Source organism: Alosa alosa, chromosome 8 (genome assembly GCF_017589495.1).
Source record: "Alosa alosa isolate M-15738 ecotype Scorff River chromosome 8, AALO_Geno_1.1, whole genome shotgun sequence".
NCBI lineage: Eukaryota > Metazoa > Chordata > Actinopteri > Clupeiformes > Clupeidae > Alosa > Alosa alosa.
In genome coordinates, this window is record NC_063196.1 from 31,516,967 (window position 1) to 31,533,375 (window position 16,409).

General features: G+C 46.0%; 1 protein-coding gene across 1 annotated transcript in view; it reads left to right on the forward strand.

Annotated features, from left to right (window-relative positions):
• Window positions 1-16,409, forward strand: part of myo6a (myosin VIa) — an 83,840-nt gene that overhangs the window by 29,779 nt on the left and 37,652 nt on the right. The window contains exons 11-18 of the mRNA XM_048250429.1: window positions 2,746-2,926; window positions 4,429-4,570; window positions 11,204-11,361; window positions 11,647-11,738; window positions 12,432-12,504; window positions 14,882-15,009; window positions 15,570-15,665; window positions 16,150-16,320. Of these exons, the coding sequence (XP_048106386.1) occupies window positions 2,746-2,926; window positions 4,429-4,570; window positions 11,204-11,361; window positions 11,647-11,738; window positions 12,432-12,504; window positions 14,882-15,009; window positions 15,570-15,665; window positions 16,150-16,320 (1,041 nt within the window). The remainder of the gene's footprint in view (window positions 1-2,745; window positions 2,927-4,428; window positions 4,571-11,203; window positions 11,362-11,646; window positions 11,739-12,431; window positions 12,505-14,881; window positions 15,010-15,569; window positions 15,666-16,149; window positions 16,321-16,409) is intronic.

Here is a 16,409-nt window from a genome sequence, read left to right on the forward strand (position 1 = left end):
ATGTGGGCCACATTGAAGGGTTCGCCAGTCAGTGACGAGTAGGAGTGGCCAGCCAACACTCTCTCGGTAGTCTCTGATATGAAAATCTAACTATGTGAAATGAAAGAGATTTGTTTTACACGATGGAGGCCTGCAAAGCCGTAGGAGCATTGAAATGAGAAAACACTCCCGTTAGTGAGTAGCATGCACTGAAACATGCAGAGACTGCAGTGATACTGGTTGTGAGGGAGGGAATTTGGGGGTTGTTAACGTGAGCAGAAAGCAGTTTGTGTCAAAGGGAGCCTTGGCAACAGCTGTTAGGACTGTTTACATTCAGGTGTCAGGTTCTAGTAAACACATTAGGAGCTTTGGTCCTGTCACCCCCCCCTCCTGTCTCTGCTTCGCATGGCACCTACAAATCTCCCTGACATCCACAACACCCAGTCTGTCTGCCCTGGATTAAAGGAGAAACTGATTAAAGTCGACGCTTGTACAAAAAACTTCAGAAGAGACTCTCAATCTCTCTCTGCACTGTTGATTTGACTGATCAATTTAGCCTGTCTTTCAGAAGCCTTTGGGGACACATGACTACATTATCATAATGCTTTTAGGCATAACGTCCATAAATCACACTTACTGTACCTCTAATAATAACTGTAATGGAACCAGTGCACTATTTTCATCTCCACACACATATCCTTGCCAACTGCTCTCTCTTTCATAATTAAAATCCTAGTAGCCACGTTATTATTATATCTGTGCACTGTGCTGCAAGTCCTGCACGAGCTGTTTAATTAATGATGATTGTTATACGAGTCTCCTCTCCAGCTCCCCAAATGAACATTAATATTTCATTGATTTGGTTCCATTACTCAGAAGCAGTGTGCCATGAGTTTGGATGTTTTTGAATTTCATCGTTTATTTCTGTGCTTTGCGTGTGGCTGTGTGGTGTGAAGTGGTCATTGCCACCACGCGTGTGTTATTATTTCCATCGGTTTGTTCCGTGGCACACGCTTCGCCAGGTTGCATCAGAGGTTTTTTTCCCCCTCAGGATGCCTGGACTCTTCCACAAGACATCCGTTTCAGGCCTCATTTAGGGGAGAAAAACTGAGCGCTGATCTCATCCACGCTCGGTCCGATCCCACCTCACCAGCAGGCACCCTGTGACTCATAGTTGGAATAAGAACCAGCTGTTGCACGTCTGGACTTTCATCATGTGACCTGTTCATGTGTTGCTTGTGGAGAGCCTCTATGTTGTGTGTGTGTGTGTGTATGTGTGTGTGTGTGTGTGTGTGTGTGTGTGTGTGTGTTCCACCTGTCACTCACGTCACCATGGTTGTGTGTGTCTCTTTGCATTGCATCTTCTCTGTGTCACTCAGGACAATAAGGTGATTATGGTCATGATTTGTTCTCAAGGGGTGCTTGTGTCTATAGCTTTACTCCAAAACCACTCTGAGCTCGACCTCTCTAATCTAATCAGCTTGTTGAGAACATATTTTAGGGGCTTGCATGCTTCCTCTGTGTCTTTTGGGATGGGATTTTCCTCTTTGTTCGGTAGTGTAGAACTTCCAGTATGTGGGTGAAAAAAATCTGAATGTCACAGGGCAATGGATGCCAAGAGCCCGGTTCAGCCAAGATGTACAATTTATAGAGCCCCGCTTATCCATTTTGAGCAAGCCGAAGTGTCGAGCCCTCCCTATAGAAAGCCTCCTGGACAGGCTTGGCACTAGCCACTGATCATTCGGCTTTATGAGTTTATGATTTACAACCGCTGGTGATTTGAAATATCTGTAATCACCTTTGAAGAGCCTCTACACACACACACACACACCAGTTGTTATCTCTGTCATTTATTTGAGTCCACTAAAATTTGCACAAAAAGCCTGTTTTTGGCAACATTTGGGGCGTTCAGTAAACAGTAGTTGTAAGTAAGGGCCTCCCAGTTGAATGGGGACAGCTTGGCGAGGCTGCAGTGCTACTGGGGTCAGCACTTGTGTTGGGAGCCTTGGCACTCCAGCTCCATCACCATCATCATCACCTTAGCTCTGCATCTTCATCGTACTGTGATGTTCTAATTTACTCGCTCTGTCTTTGTTTCTCTCTCTCTCTGTTTCTCTCTCTCTGTTTCTCTCTCTCTGTTTCTCTCTGTCTGTGTTTCTCTCTCTCTCTGTTTCTCTCTCTCTGTTTCTCTCTGTCTGTTTCTCTCTGTCTGTTTCTCTCTCTGTCTGTGTTTCTCTCTGTCTGTGTTTCTCTCTCTCTCTCTCTCTCTCTCTCTCTCTTTGCTTCTTTCTTCCTTTCTTTTCTTCTTTTGCACACACATACACAAATGTCCTGTAAGCGTGACAGCTCTTCTCCTCTGGCTCATGAAGTTTCCTGTCTGACAGCAGGTTCCTGTATTGTGCTTCTTTCTGGGTTCTGGATGACGTTTTCAGCACTTCTCTTTTTTTCCCGTGTGTGTGTGTGTGTGTGTGTGTGTGTGTGTGTGTGTGTGTGTGTGTGTGTGTGTGTGTGTGTGTGTGTGTGTGTGTGTGTGTGTGTGTGTGTGGTGGTCAGTAAGTGTGCATGCATGTGTGTATGGTTCTACTTAATGGTGTTGGAATGTCCTGTCCTTTTTTTTTTTTTTCTGTGTGAGAGGTGGGCTGTTGTGCGCTTAATGTTACTACCTACTTTCAACCATGCATGTGTTTACACATGCAGTCCTTGACCCTTGAGAACGTTTGACCTTTGACCCCTGACGTGACTTCTCTCTCCCCCCCCCCTTTCCAGCACATGAAGGCGGGCCCACTGAAGGACCCTCTGCTGGATGACCAGGGTGACTTCACCCGGATGTCGGTGGCCATGAAGAAAATCGGTCTGGACGACACGGAGAAGCTGGACTTGTTCCGCGTGGTGGCCGGCGTTCTGCACCTGGGCAACGTGGACTTTGAGGAAGCGGGCAGCACCTCCGGTACGACATCACCGCCGGGTCACCCGGACTCCCTCCATCAGCCACCACCACTGGCTCTGCTGCAGTGGATGATCAAAGTTGATTAGAAAAAGAGATGATTAATATGTCTAAAAGAAACAATCAAATATATTGCATCACATTGGTCAGGTGAATACTATTGAAAAACTTTATCAGAAGTACACAAGATATGAGTTACAAAATACATAGTATAGTTATATTACACAATCATCTATCTGAATGATTTGAGTTTTTGAGTAAAATGAAGAGGGAGTGTTGGTTTGAGTTTACCGTAGAGTGTGCAGGGGATGTTTGTCAAAAACTGATTTTGACAACAGGATAGCCCACTTTGCTTGTGCATTAGAAAGTCATCGATCACAGTGCCTCACTTGTTCTATGTGTGCATATTTCTCAGGCTGTTTGTCTTGTCTTTGAGAGCGAGAGAGAGAGAGAGAGAACAGAATGATCGATCTTCCTTATCTCTGCCCTTGTCTTTGGCCGCTCTTTTCTTTTCCTGTTGGCGGTGGGAAAGCTTTGGCTCTGAAGTCTGCAGCTCAGCCTCTCCCCCCGATTCTGTCAGCCGCTGTCTTTTAACTAATGATGCTGCCACAACAGGAAGGCCTGGCCGCTGGTGGTCTCTGTTTAGTTTATTTTGTGTTGGCCTGGAGAGAAATCCCTCATGAAGACAGACAGTGTGTGCTGACTGTAGAGCCTCTAGGCTCTGATCATCGCTCAGATTGAGATGGAGGATAAGCCGACATGCAGACAGACAGACATGCAGACGAGCAAGCGGACAGGCGAGCAAGCGGACAGACGAGCAAGCGGACAGGCGAGCAAGCGGACAGGCGAGCAAGCGGACAGGCGAGCAAGCGGACAGGCGAGCAAGCGGACAGGCGAGCAAGCGGACAGACATGCAGACGGACAGACATGCGGACGGACGGACGGACGGACGGACGGACGGACGGACGGACGGACGGACGGACGGACGGACGGACGGACGGACGGACAGACAGACAGTCAGTCAGTCAGTCAACCCCACAGAGGAAGCAGACTGCGAGGGAAGAGAGGGAAGAGAGCTCCCAGTGACCCAGAGGGGTGGTGTCTGCCGCCCGCCTGCCTCTGCTGGACTGAGCTCTGTGTAATGAGCGCTCCTTTGCAGCTATGTGATCAGAATGGCAAATCTTGCCTTTGAAGCAGAGCACGCCTTTCAACACATGCAGATCTTTTAGGTTGTGGATGAGTGCATCTCAGGCCATGTTTTCCTCCACTGCATAGCCTGCGGTTATGTTTTCACTCGTTATATTGCTGTGAAAATGATGTTGGGATGATGGCTATGCAGGATGTTTGTTTGTGCATGTGTCCGTGTGTGTGTTTTTTTTTATTTTCCGTGTGTTTTTTTTATTTTGGTAAAATGTGACAGAGTTTGACAGCTCCAGGCTGCTGTGTGAGAAGTGACACTGACTCTCTCTCTCTCTCTCTCTCTCTCTCTCTCCACACTCTGGCAGGCGGCTGCATCATCAAGAACCAGTCGAGCAAGCCGCTGGAGCACTGCGCTGAGCTGTTGGGCCTGGACGAGCAGGACCTGCGGGTCAGCCTCACCTCCCGGGTCATGCTCACGTCAGCAGGGGGCGCCAAAGGCGCCATCAAGTGAGTGCACATTGACATACTTCCCCTCAACACTCCCCCCGCCCCCCCACCCCCACCCCCTCCCTTCCCACCTCCAGGCCGCACATGCACAGGGGAGTGGGGTGAGGTGGGGTGAGGTGGGCTGCAGTGCCGACACATTAGCATCCGCACTCTCGTCTGCGCTCCAGGCGGATGCCAGGTGAGAAGCAGCAGCCCCAGGGCAGCTGGTTGACACCAGAGATGGAGAGAGAGAGAATGAGAGCTTGGCAGAAGAAAGTGGAGGAGAAAGAGAGAGCGGGAGAAAGAATGAGAGGATGGCAGAAGAAAGTGGAAGAAAAAGAGAGGGATGAAGGGAGAGAAAGAGAGAGAGAGAGAGAGAGAGAGAGAGAGAGAGAGAGAGAGAGAGAGAGAGAGAGAGAGAGAGAGAGAGAGAGAGAGAGAGAGAGAGAGAGAGAGAGAGAGAGAGAGAGAGAGAGAGAGAGAGAGAGAGAGAGAGAGAGAGAGAGAGAGAGAGAGAGAGAGAGAGAATGAGAGCTTGGCAGAAGAAAGTGGAAGAGGGAGAGAGAGAACAAGAGAGAGAGAGAGAGAGAGAGAGAGCCATCTGTGCAATTCTGTAGACATGTATGTCATCCGGAGAGGTGCTGCTTCAGTGACTGACGGGGGCAGCTCACACAAACACACACACACACACACACACACACACACACATAAACACACATAAACACCTCACAGTGACAAGCAGCAGTTGGGCTGTCTGTATGCTGGCTGCTGCAGTGTTCCGCGGAGCGCGGGTGAGGCACAGCGAGGTGAGGTGAGGCGAGGCGGGCGCTCTGTAGGAGTAGCTCACCTCTGGTGCTGAGGGACATTACCGGGCAGACGACAGAGCTGGCGTGCGTTTTGAACGTCTGTGTGAAACTGCTCACGGGCACTGGTGTCAGTCAAGAGTTTGGACAACCACTCGTTTCACAGGCTCTCAACAGTGGTTTAAGAGCGTGTGTGTGTGTGTGTGTGTGTGTGCACTGTTGAGTCAAAGCCCCTACTATATGCTTATGTCTGTCTGTGCAATTTTGTTTTCACTAATGTCTTTGTGCTGTAGTCAAAGGTACATCTACCTGCTTACAAAGACAGCATCTGTCTGTGTGCAATGCTGCTTTCACTAATATTGCAGAACAAAGTGTGTGTGTGTGTGTGTGTGTGTGTGTGTGTGTGTGTGTGTGTGTGTGTGTGTGTGTGTGTGTGTGTGTGGACAGAGAGAGTGAGCTGGACAAGCAGCAGTAGAGCTGAGGCCAACACAGAGAAAGTCCGCCGCCTCGCTGCCTCAGAGAAAGGGCAAACTGACATTTCCTTCCTGGTGGACGGCCACCTCACCTGGCGTCGCTTTTAAGACTGAGCCTTTTGTCTGACCGCATGCGAGGGGTTCCAAAACATGCCGTCATTGTGTTCAGGGATTGGCCAATGAATCCTCTGCTGCATGCCAAGGCCCTTACTGCCATCACTCGTTCTCCTAGACTAATATCGTTGTTATGTTGTCCTTTAAGTCTCTCTGCCTTTCCCTCCTAGACTAATATTGTTGTTATGTTGTCCTTTAAGTCTCTCTGCCTTTCCCTCCTGATTACAGCCAGTTTGTTTGTCAGGCCCTTTATTTTACAGGAGCAGTTGGCATTTTAGTATCCCTTACTTTTTTATTTAGCCAATTGTTTTCTGTTTTTTTGGGCAATTTCTTTCCTGCTTCCTCGCTCCATGTCGCCCCGTTGTGCGCTCACTGCCCTCTCAACACTCTTCCCATCTTCCATGCCTCCATCGGCCTCTCTCCCTCTGAGGGCTGTCGCAGTGCTCAATGGCTGGACACTACTGGATTGTCTCTGTGTGGATGTGTGTGAGGTGTGAGGTGTGTGTGTGTGTGTGGCTCTGTGGGTTTTGTTGTCGTTGTTGCTTTTGTGGTTGTTGTTTATTGTTGTTGTTGTTGTCGGTGATTGTTGAAGCGGTACCTATGCCTGTCTGAGGAGTGTATTTATAAACGGCGCAATTAAGAGGCACAATGGCTCCAGGGCTAAGTCACTTACGGCTGCAGGGGATTTGCGAGGGCCCGCGGGCCTAAGCGCTCTATTTCGGCGGCCTTACGTAAAGCGGGTGGGGAAGGCCAGGATCAGATGGTCCACTCGGGGGTGTGGATTTGGCCATTTTGCATGCCGGAAGGAGGGAGTGGCTGGAGTGGGCGGTGTCACTAATCACAAGGTCACCTGGACGGGAGAGCTCAGTGCCCTGCACACACACTGCCCTGTTAGTGTCCAGGGAATCAGCGCTATTCAAATATGTTGCATATCTACTTAGATATTTGTATAGACCCTTTCAAGAGAGTTCCATTATCAGCATCATAGTTGGCCCCACAAGGCTTCCGTTTTAACATTCCATATGTTATCTTAATGCAGAGGAACCAAATAGAACGTTCAAGCATTGTTTTTGTTTTTATTGTTGAAAAGGTCTATAGCAGTGGTTTCCAACACGGTGCCCGCGGGATGGCTATGAGGCGCCCCCAGCGCACCTTCTAAAAATAGCCAACAGGTCGCCTGCAGATCACGCTCTAAAAACACCCTCCATTGTGAAGTTTTCAATAGATATTTAAGTCTAGACCAGAATTATTTTAAGAATGTATATAGCCATACATCTATAACATTACATTTATATTGGTGATGCCTTACAAATTGTAGCTGCGTTACATTTTAGCCTTTGGCTCCAAATCCGTTTCCCATTCAATCCTTACAACAACAATGGAAGCGGAGCGTATACACGCTGCTCGCACGCATAGACAGTAAAGGGGGGGGAAACTTGCTCGTCTGGTGTAGCCAATGGAAGCATATCTTTGCAAAAGTTCTGTGGCCATTCTATGTTCGTCAAATACGGTTCTTGCATGATTGTTCAAGGACTGAAAAACAATTGCTTTAGCTCACAGGCCTTTTCTCCTCCTCAGAGGCTACCGTCAGCATAATAGCTGAAAATGTTGTGGCATGCATGACTGAGCAGGACTGTGCATTACCTCTTTTGAGATTTCAGGTGTGCAATAACTTTAAAGGGAATCTTCATATAATAGGGTGGTGTGGGTGATTACTATTGAAATGTTAAAACCGAATTGTCCACTATAAAATCAGAACTTAAACAACCCCTGAATTCATAATGGTGGATGGGTATAAATTGGGTACAAATTGTAACAAATTATTAATTGCACAAAAATAAGATTAGATTCCCCATGCAAACTCATGCAAAATTAACAGAATGAACAAAAATGTTGGTAGTGTTGCATATTGATATTAAAGTATTGAAGAATCAGTTGCTTAATATATAAATATATATTATATTATATATATTGCTTAATATATAAAGATTTATAGGCCTACACAATATTGACAATTTAAAAGTAAAAATCACATAGGCCTATTATTTAGGAGGACTACCCTTGCAAAAAAGGGGTGAGGGTCTGTTTGTTTTAAATGAGTAGCCCTCCATATGATTTCGGGTCTTTAGGTAGCCCTCATTCCCAAAAAGGTTGGAGACCCCTGCTCTATAGCTTGTGTGCTATACTCAGTCCTTGCCTGTGTTGTTTTGCTTTCCTATGTTGCAATAGTCTTTTTTTTCCCCTGTGTTCTTTTGCTCTAAGAGAATAGAATGTATAAGTAAAAGTATAAGTGTATTATATACTTTTTTGATCCCATGTTGTTCAAAAGAAAAGAAAAACTAAATTAGTGAAGAGAGTGTGGGTGTCGTGTGTGAGCCCTGGTGGAAAACGGTCGGAGAGATAGGGCCGTTCTGGACGCTGGCTCGCTGAGGTCAGGGCTGCGTGTGTATGGCATGACGGCGCTGGTGCACTGAGTCCATGTGATGCGTGCCGAGCGGATCGCCAGAGATCTCAGAGTGTCCAGTGACGCGAGGACACCTCTTCAGAGACTCTCCAGCCGTGTGTGTGTGTGTGTGTGTGTGTGAGAGAGTTTGTGTGTGTGTGTGAGAGAGAGAGTTTGTGTGTGTGTGTGTGTGTGTGTGTGAGAGAGAGAGAGAGAGTGTGTGTGTTTGAGAGAGAGAGAGAGAGAGAGAGAGAGAGAGAGAGTTTGTGGGTGTGTGTGAGAGAGAGAGTGTGAGTGAGGAGACATGACTGTGGGACAGATGGGGTGAAATGACTGCCCCACTTTGCGTTGGACTGCAGTTTGGCTCCGTCTAATGCCTTGGTGCTCTTTCCGCAAAGCCTCTGCTTTCTCTAGTACCAAAATAAGGCGGTGTGTGTGTGTGAGGGAGAGTGAGTGAGTGTATATAGGAGAATCTGGGGTACAGATAACATAACATAACAGTGTATGCTTGGTGTTTTGAATGTGTCAGTCGGTGTCTGTATGAGTGAGTGGCAAAGTTTGGGGAGAGAAGCTCGTTGTGTGGGAGATGTGCAGTCTAGTGCGCTGCGTATGCAAGTGAGAGTCTAGATGAGATTGCCTTCAGTTGTCATGTGTCAGAAAGTCAGGGTGAGATGGAGTTCAGCTCTGTGTGTGTTTGGGTGTCTGTGTGTATCTAGTGTGTGTGTGCGTGCGTGTGTCTGTGTGTGTGTGTGTGTCCCTCTGGCAAAGTGGTATTCTATATATAAATAATAAAAAAAAGTGCTGGTTCATTCCCTGTCAAATCGTATAAGGTGCACCATACCTTATTCACCATAAAAAAACTTGTTTTTTGTCTCCATTTATCAATCATTAGGCCCTTTACACTGTAGGAACTTTTTACAGTTCCTAGAACATGTAGTTCCTAGAACCCTTTTTTTTCTGTGTATTCAGACAGCATGGAAATGGGGGTTATTTAGTTCCCCTGGCCGCAGTTCCTAGAACCCTTTTTTTCTTCCCCTGGCCGCAGTTCAGTTAGAGCTATTTGAGCTCCTACCTTGGGGTAGGGTCTTTTCCTAACACACAGGAACCATAACTGATGTACATGCCAACTTTGCAAAGGCAGCAGAAGCGCGATCTTTAAAAATCTCTGTAAAAATAATCCAGTTTCTGTTTAAATTTGCTTAACATAGTACTAGTGCGTACTGTAGAGCAACCAAAATATGAAAGATACTCTTTCTCTCCAAGAGTTCTGTGGAGGTTACAGTCAGGTTGTCTGTGCATCTGGGGCCTTGGAACTCACTAGTTTTCACACACACACACACACACACCCCTGTGGCGGACTGTGTACCCAGCAGACCCATGGAAGTGCTTTAGGCAGGCTACAGCCACACCTGTAGGCCAGTGGAGCTCTCCATGGTGCTGAATGCTCCCCTGGTCCCTGGGCCTGTTGGGTCCCCTCCAGGGCCACACCAATGGGCTCGTGCTGGGAGCCCTGCTGCTCTCCAGGGGTGCCATCAGAGATGCCTGCGCTCCTCTGTGAATGAACAACAGCTGCTCAGGACACCACAAGGGACACAATTGTATAAAGCCCGGATCAGTCAATGATACCTGTTTTGAGAAGATATCATGCTAGAAGTGACCTATCAAACAGATAAAACGTATTCATGTATTCATATAGCAGATACTTTTATCCAAAGCTACTTACATAATGTCAATTATATTACAAGGGCCATTCTCCCCACAGCAACACAAGGTTAAGTGCCTTGCTCAAGGTCACAACGGTAGAAGCTGGGAATTGAACTCACAACTTTTAAGGCGACTGCATGCTAGCCCAACTCCTTAGCTACTATGCCACCACCTCAAGCAAGAATCTTGTGTTTTTTTTTCTTTTCATATAGACCCTTTCAAGAGTTCCATTACCAGCATCATAGTTGGCCCCACAAGGCTTCCGTTTTAACATTCCATATGTTATCTTAAAGGTGTGATTTGTAGGATTGTTACCAAACGTTCTGTAGGCCAAAATCAAAACACTGGTGAATGTTCTCAAGACTACCAGACACGAGCCTCTTCTGGGTTGCCAGATGTAATGAAGACGTTAGTTGACCTGCAGCTGCTTTAACGTTTCTCCAACCATGACCCAGCTACACATTACTGAAACAGTGAAAACAAAAAATACCTCTCTAACCAACGTAACATATTTAGCTGAAGTTAGCGATGCAGATGAAGTTTAGCCTAGGCTACCTGTTGTGGCCAGCTCTGCGTCAGACTTGATATTCTTCGTTTGACGAAGACGTCACCATCTCCGGAAGCTCCTCCGATGTCCACTTAATTTGTTTCTTGTTTTAATTTTTGAAATTTGCCTGCCTCGTTGGCGTTCATGATGACTACAATTGACAGCGAGTTGGCCTTTGCTAATTTGGCAACACAAATAGGAGGACACGCCAGCCCATTATTAATACCCTATTCTAGAATTAATAGGGTAAACATAAACGAAAATTCCAAGAGATTCCGCCCCGTAACTCAATTTCTTTCATGGGTTTTACGGGTTAGAGTAATGTTGTCAAATAAGCCATTACTTCAATTCATCATGTTTCCTTACTCTCTGACAACATATGGTGATCATTTTTGGAATGGTTACAGTTTATTTTACATTATTTCCTACATACTGGTCCTTTAATGCGGAGGAAGTAGATTGGGAACCAAATAGAACGTTCAAGCATTGTTTTTGTTTTTATTGTTGAAAGGGTCTATTCTCATTAGGAGATTTGTGAACTGAGAGTGTTGCTCCCTCCTGTGTCCTCAGGGTGCCCCTGAAGGTGGAGCAGGCGAACAACGCCCGCGACGCGCTGGCCAAGGCCGTGTACAGCCGTCTCTTCGACCACGTGGTGACGCGCGTCAACCAGTGTTTCCCCTTCGACTCCTCGGCCAACTTCATTGGGGTGCTGGACATCGCCGGTTTCGGTGAGATTGGCATTGCCACACGTGTATATACACACGCACACATGATTTGGTTTGCACACTATGGCCTAAACATTTGCTGTCACATAGATATATGCTATCTCACACACACACACATATACACACACACACACACACAAATGCATTACCCCAGAGTGCTTCTGTCACACTGTGGAATTTGAAATAACCTCAATCAACAACCTGAAAAGGTCACCTGATGGACTCTCAGACGACTGCGATTCTCAATCTGGACTGTCCATTTCTGCCTTTTGCACTTTTGTCCTCCAGAGTACTTTGAGCACAACAGCTTTGAACAGTTCTGCATCAACTACTGCAATGAGAAGCTGCAGCAGTTCTTCAACGAGCGCATCTTAAAGGAGGTGAGTGCTTTTGAAAGCAGACTGGGGAGCCCCTTTCACACTTCCTTTATCTCTGACTCTGTCTTGCTCTGGCTCTTCTCTTCTCCCCAGTCTCTATTCTGTCTATCTCTCTTTCCCTCCATCTCTCTTCATGTTTTTCAAACAATTTCCTGTCAGCTCTCTGTCTACCCCCCCCTCTCTCTATCACTCTCTGTCCCTCCCTCTCTCCATCCATCTCTCTCTCTCTCTCTCTGATGGTCAAGTGAGCTCTGAACCATGTTAATATTTTGTCTATTCCTATTTTTTTGCTATCTCTATTGTGTTCTGGAAAAGTTGCTGAACTGCTTACTGAATAAAAAAAAAAATGTGCCTGAATTTGGATAATATTTTTCTACAGCCTGGATAATATTTTTCTACAGCCTGCAACACTTGGAAAAAAAACTCATTGCTCTCAAACTTTGGGGAAACCTTCTTTAAAAGCTTTCACTGACTTTCCAGGCCCCTGTATGACTCATTGCGCTGGACTCGTTGAATTGCTGACCAATTTGCTCTTTCCTTTTATATCCTGCCCTCAGATCTATGTTTGTTAATTGTTTGTTTGTTTGTGTGTGTGTGTGTGTGTGTGTGTGTGTGTGTGTGTGTGTGTGTGTGTGTGTGTGTGTGTGTGTGTGTGTGTGTGTGTGTGTGTGTGTGTGTGTGTGTGTTATTCCTCAGGAACAAGAGCTCTATCAGAAAGAGGGGCTAGGAGTGAACGAGGTCCACTATGTCGACAATCAGGACTGCATTGGTGGGCATCTCCAGCTTTCCTCTTTCATAATGTAGAGCTTCTCCTAATTAGACATTCTGCCAAGGCTCACAGATGAGGGAGTGAAGCATTTGTCAGCTGAGGTGTTTTAAATAATTGACTGCCTTTATTCTATTCTATTATTTATTTTATTGTCATTTAGTGAAACATTTCTGTCTTAACTCTTTAACAGACTGGTCCTTGCATCTTGAGTACAGGAGCTGTAGTCAGCCCAGCATGTTCTTTAAACTGGATTCACACATATAGCATGCAGGAAGACATGCAACTTAGAAACTGCAAATCCTGCATAGGTCTGTCACTCATTGATGCAATTTAGCATGGAAGTCTACAGTAGACATCTAGTGATGAATGATGAATTTACTGTTTGAAAGTTTTTGTCTTTTGAAATGCAGTGTTTGACATTTTAATTTTGATTTCGCGGTAGACTTCCTCTCTTGTCACACATACTCCAACACAACAACAACAACAACATCAAGCGTTCGCAGAGAGAGAGAGGCAGAGAGAGAGAAGACGATTAGCTGTTAATAAGTCAGTCTGCGTTTGTGTGTGTGCCTGCACAAACAGAGGGACGTCTGTCGTCCGTGCCTCAGCATCCAAACCCCCCCTCAATGCCACGTATGCTAACAGAGGCGCAGGGCCCAGGCCTGACGGATTGTGCCAGTCATACGCTGAGCCTACTTAAACAACACCTCAGCATTTGCACCCCAAACAGGGAGCACAGAATGGACCAGGGAAAGCACAGAGATAGGGAGAGAAAGAAGTACTAAAGGAACGCAGACAGACTGAATAAAATGCAATAAAAAGAATGGAAGTGAGAGATGGAGAGTGAAAGATAGTGGAACCAGATAATGAAAAGGTTTAGTTTAGAGCAAAGATCCTTTAGAACACTTTATCAACCGTCTCTGTGTAGCGTCTTCATGCATTTCCCAGTGCAGCACACCATCGGCGACTATTTTCCTAGAGTCCTGTGTAGCGTGCAACACTACCGGCGTGGCCAACAGACTGTTTAGATTTCACCGCTGAGCGTGCAACTGACCCGAGTTGGCCAGCACCCTCCGTGAACTGCATGATTTGTAAGTTGTTTGGCGGCGGATGACATCAATGAACAGAGCACATGGGAGAGCTGGCGGAGCTCTGAAGCCCAAACCTGTTGTTTACACGCTCCTTTACAGCTGCATGCACGCTCACTCTTTATGGATGAGGAGCATGTCATTCCCCCAGGACTTGAAACAAACACACAGACACACACACACACACACAGTCTCTCTCTCTCTCTCACTCACACACACACACACACACAAACATCGCGAAACCACGTACCACACACAGGTTTTTATCTTAAACGCCATACAAACACAGACACACACACACACACAAACTCAAATCTCTCAAAACCACATGCGCATAATTGGGAGTGTGAGTGTGTGCATGTGTTTGCATGAGTGTGTGTGTGTGTGTGTGTGTGTGTGTGTGTGTGTGTGTGTGTGAGGGGCGGGCATGACTCATACTTCAGAGCCATCTCCAGAAGCCCCATGCCCATCCACCTTTTTGTGAGCTTTTCAAACAACCCATGTTTGCTCTAGTCAACAGAAATCTTACAGAGACAGAACAACCAAGACAGAGAGAGAGATAGAAAGAAAAGGGAGAGAGGGAGAGAGAGAGAGAGAGAGAGAGAGAGAGAGAGAGAGAGAGAGAGAAAATGTGTTTTCTTAGACGAAGGGTTCCAGTGAAGCAATCATTTGGATAACAGCTTCTGCTGACACAATCCCGCTCGCATTCTATGTCTGATTGAACTCTGTATGAAGAAAGTTCCGGCCCAGCGAGTCAAGGTGGTTACTGATCTTCACTCTCACTAATGAAACTCTAGTGTGTCGTCTATTTTTGGACACCCTGCCACTTTTGCTCCCTCCAAGTGTTGAACTTCTTTGTCACCGGTGAAAATGGCCTAAATTCTGTTTTCTTTTTTTCCCTTGTCCCCCATCATGTTCTTGATGGTTTGCTCGCTTGCTCTTGGGGGGGAAAAAATAAGATGACCACGTTTCAAGGGCAGAGACTCATTACTATTTTATTGTCATTTTGGTTGTTTGACAGCCTGACTCCCACTGTTCTGAAAGACAATTCTCCCGCTCATAATTAGATATCTGCACAGGCTGCTGAGCTATGCTGGGCGTCCCAGACACAGCTGCCATAATGAAAGACTCACTAATGGATATGCGTCTTGTGTTATGGAGGCAGCCAAGGGGCGTGTGTGTGTCTGTCTGTGTGTGTGTGTCTGTGTGTGTGTGTGTGTGGATTTTTACGTGTGTGTGTGTGTCTGTCTGCCTGTTTGTTAATGTGTGTGTTTGCATGTGTTTTGTAGACCTTGTGGAGGCCAAGTTGGTTGGCATTCTGGACATTCTGGATGAAGAGAACCGTCTACCTCAACCCAGCGACCAGCACTTTGCGGAGATGGTGCACAGCAAGCACAAGGACCACTTCCGTCTGACTGTAAGAACCTTCCCCCATTACTGTCTTCACTGTCCCCATACATGCAAACAATTTGTGGATCTGCCTTCTGTTGTGAATGTGAAAGCAGGACTTCCTTGAACAGTATAGTTCTTAAGACCTTTACCAATAAGGACTGGTATCTGTTCATCTGTGTGATAAGTTGAGATGCATACAAACTTGCTAACAAACATTTGTTATTATAGTGTTTTATATTTTTGTGATGTACTACATACACTGCTCAAAAACAGTACCCAGTAAATTACAGTATTGTTTTGTGTTGACGTGACTGCTATGAGGCGATTGTTTGATTTTGCAAGAACTGTCTATTAGACGTTATGTGAATGTAGTTTGAGAAAGGAGAAAAGGGTGAAAGGTTTCATAAATGTGTTTCAGCAATTGTTAAAAACTGTAAATGTTTTTTGAGCAGTGTATATGGTGACTTGTTGGAAAAAATGATGCCTTCTTTCTCCTACGCATCGTGGAAAAGTCTTTGGGTACAGGCTACTTATTTGCATTCCACTCCATGCAGTCCACCTCACTGACTCCTGTCTTTGTTCCAGGTACCCAGGAAGTCCAAGCTGGCTGTGCACAGAAATGTCCGTGATGATGAAGGCTTCATCGTCAGGCATTTTGCTGGAGCTGTCTGCTATGAAACGGTGAGAGGGGAGAATACTGATCCCTACTACTCCCTGTGGAGAATCTGAATGGATGGCTTGCCATGACCATCATCATCATCATGATCATCATTATCATGATCATCATTATCATTATCATCATCATCTTTTTCTAAGTTTATGCTTTGGGCCAGCACCTCTCACCATGTTCTTTTCTCTTCATTTTTTTGAAACATGCCCTTCTGTTGTGAACCCTGTTTTTGATGTCTCTCTTGTTTTTACTCAGCGAAGCAAGACTTTATAGTTGAGGGCAAGAGTCCACACACAGTGGCAAGTTTATGTGAAGTTCACTAGAAGTTCAGTTTTTTTTTTGTTTTTTTTCGTAGACCTTCTTCTGAAACCCGTTTGCTTTTCTCTTTTATCTCTTTTTTTTTCCTCATTTATGTATTTTCACAATATATCATAACATCTGCCTGAGTGTTTCTTTGTTTTTTTGTCTCTTGTACTCTTTTTTTCAAAACACCAGACCAAGTTCGTGGAGAAGAACAACGACGCGCTGCACATGTCTTTGGAGGTACTGGTCAGCGAATCCAAAGACCGCTTTGTGAGTGAGCTCTTCGAGAACTCCAACAACTCCAAGGACTCCAAGCAGAAGGCTGGCAAGCTCAGCTTCATCAGCGTGGGCAACAAATTCAAGGCGAGTGGCGAGCCAGACTAGCCTGGGTTTTCCCATGCTGCCTTACACACGTGATTTTATTCACGCTGCTAGGCAGCCTGGATTCTATG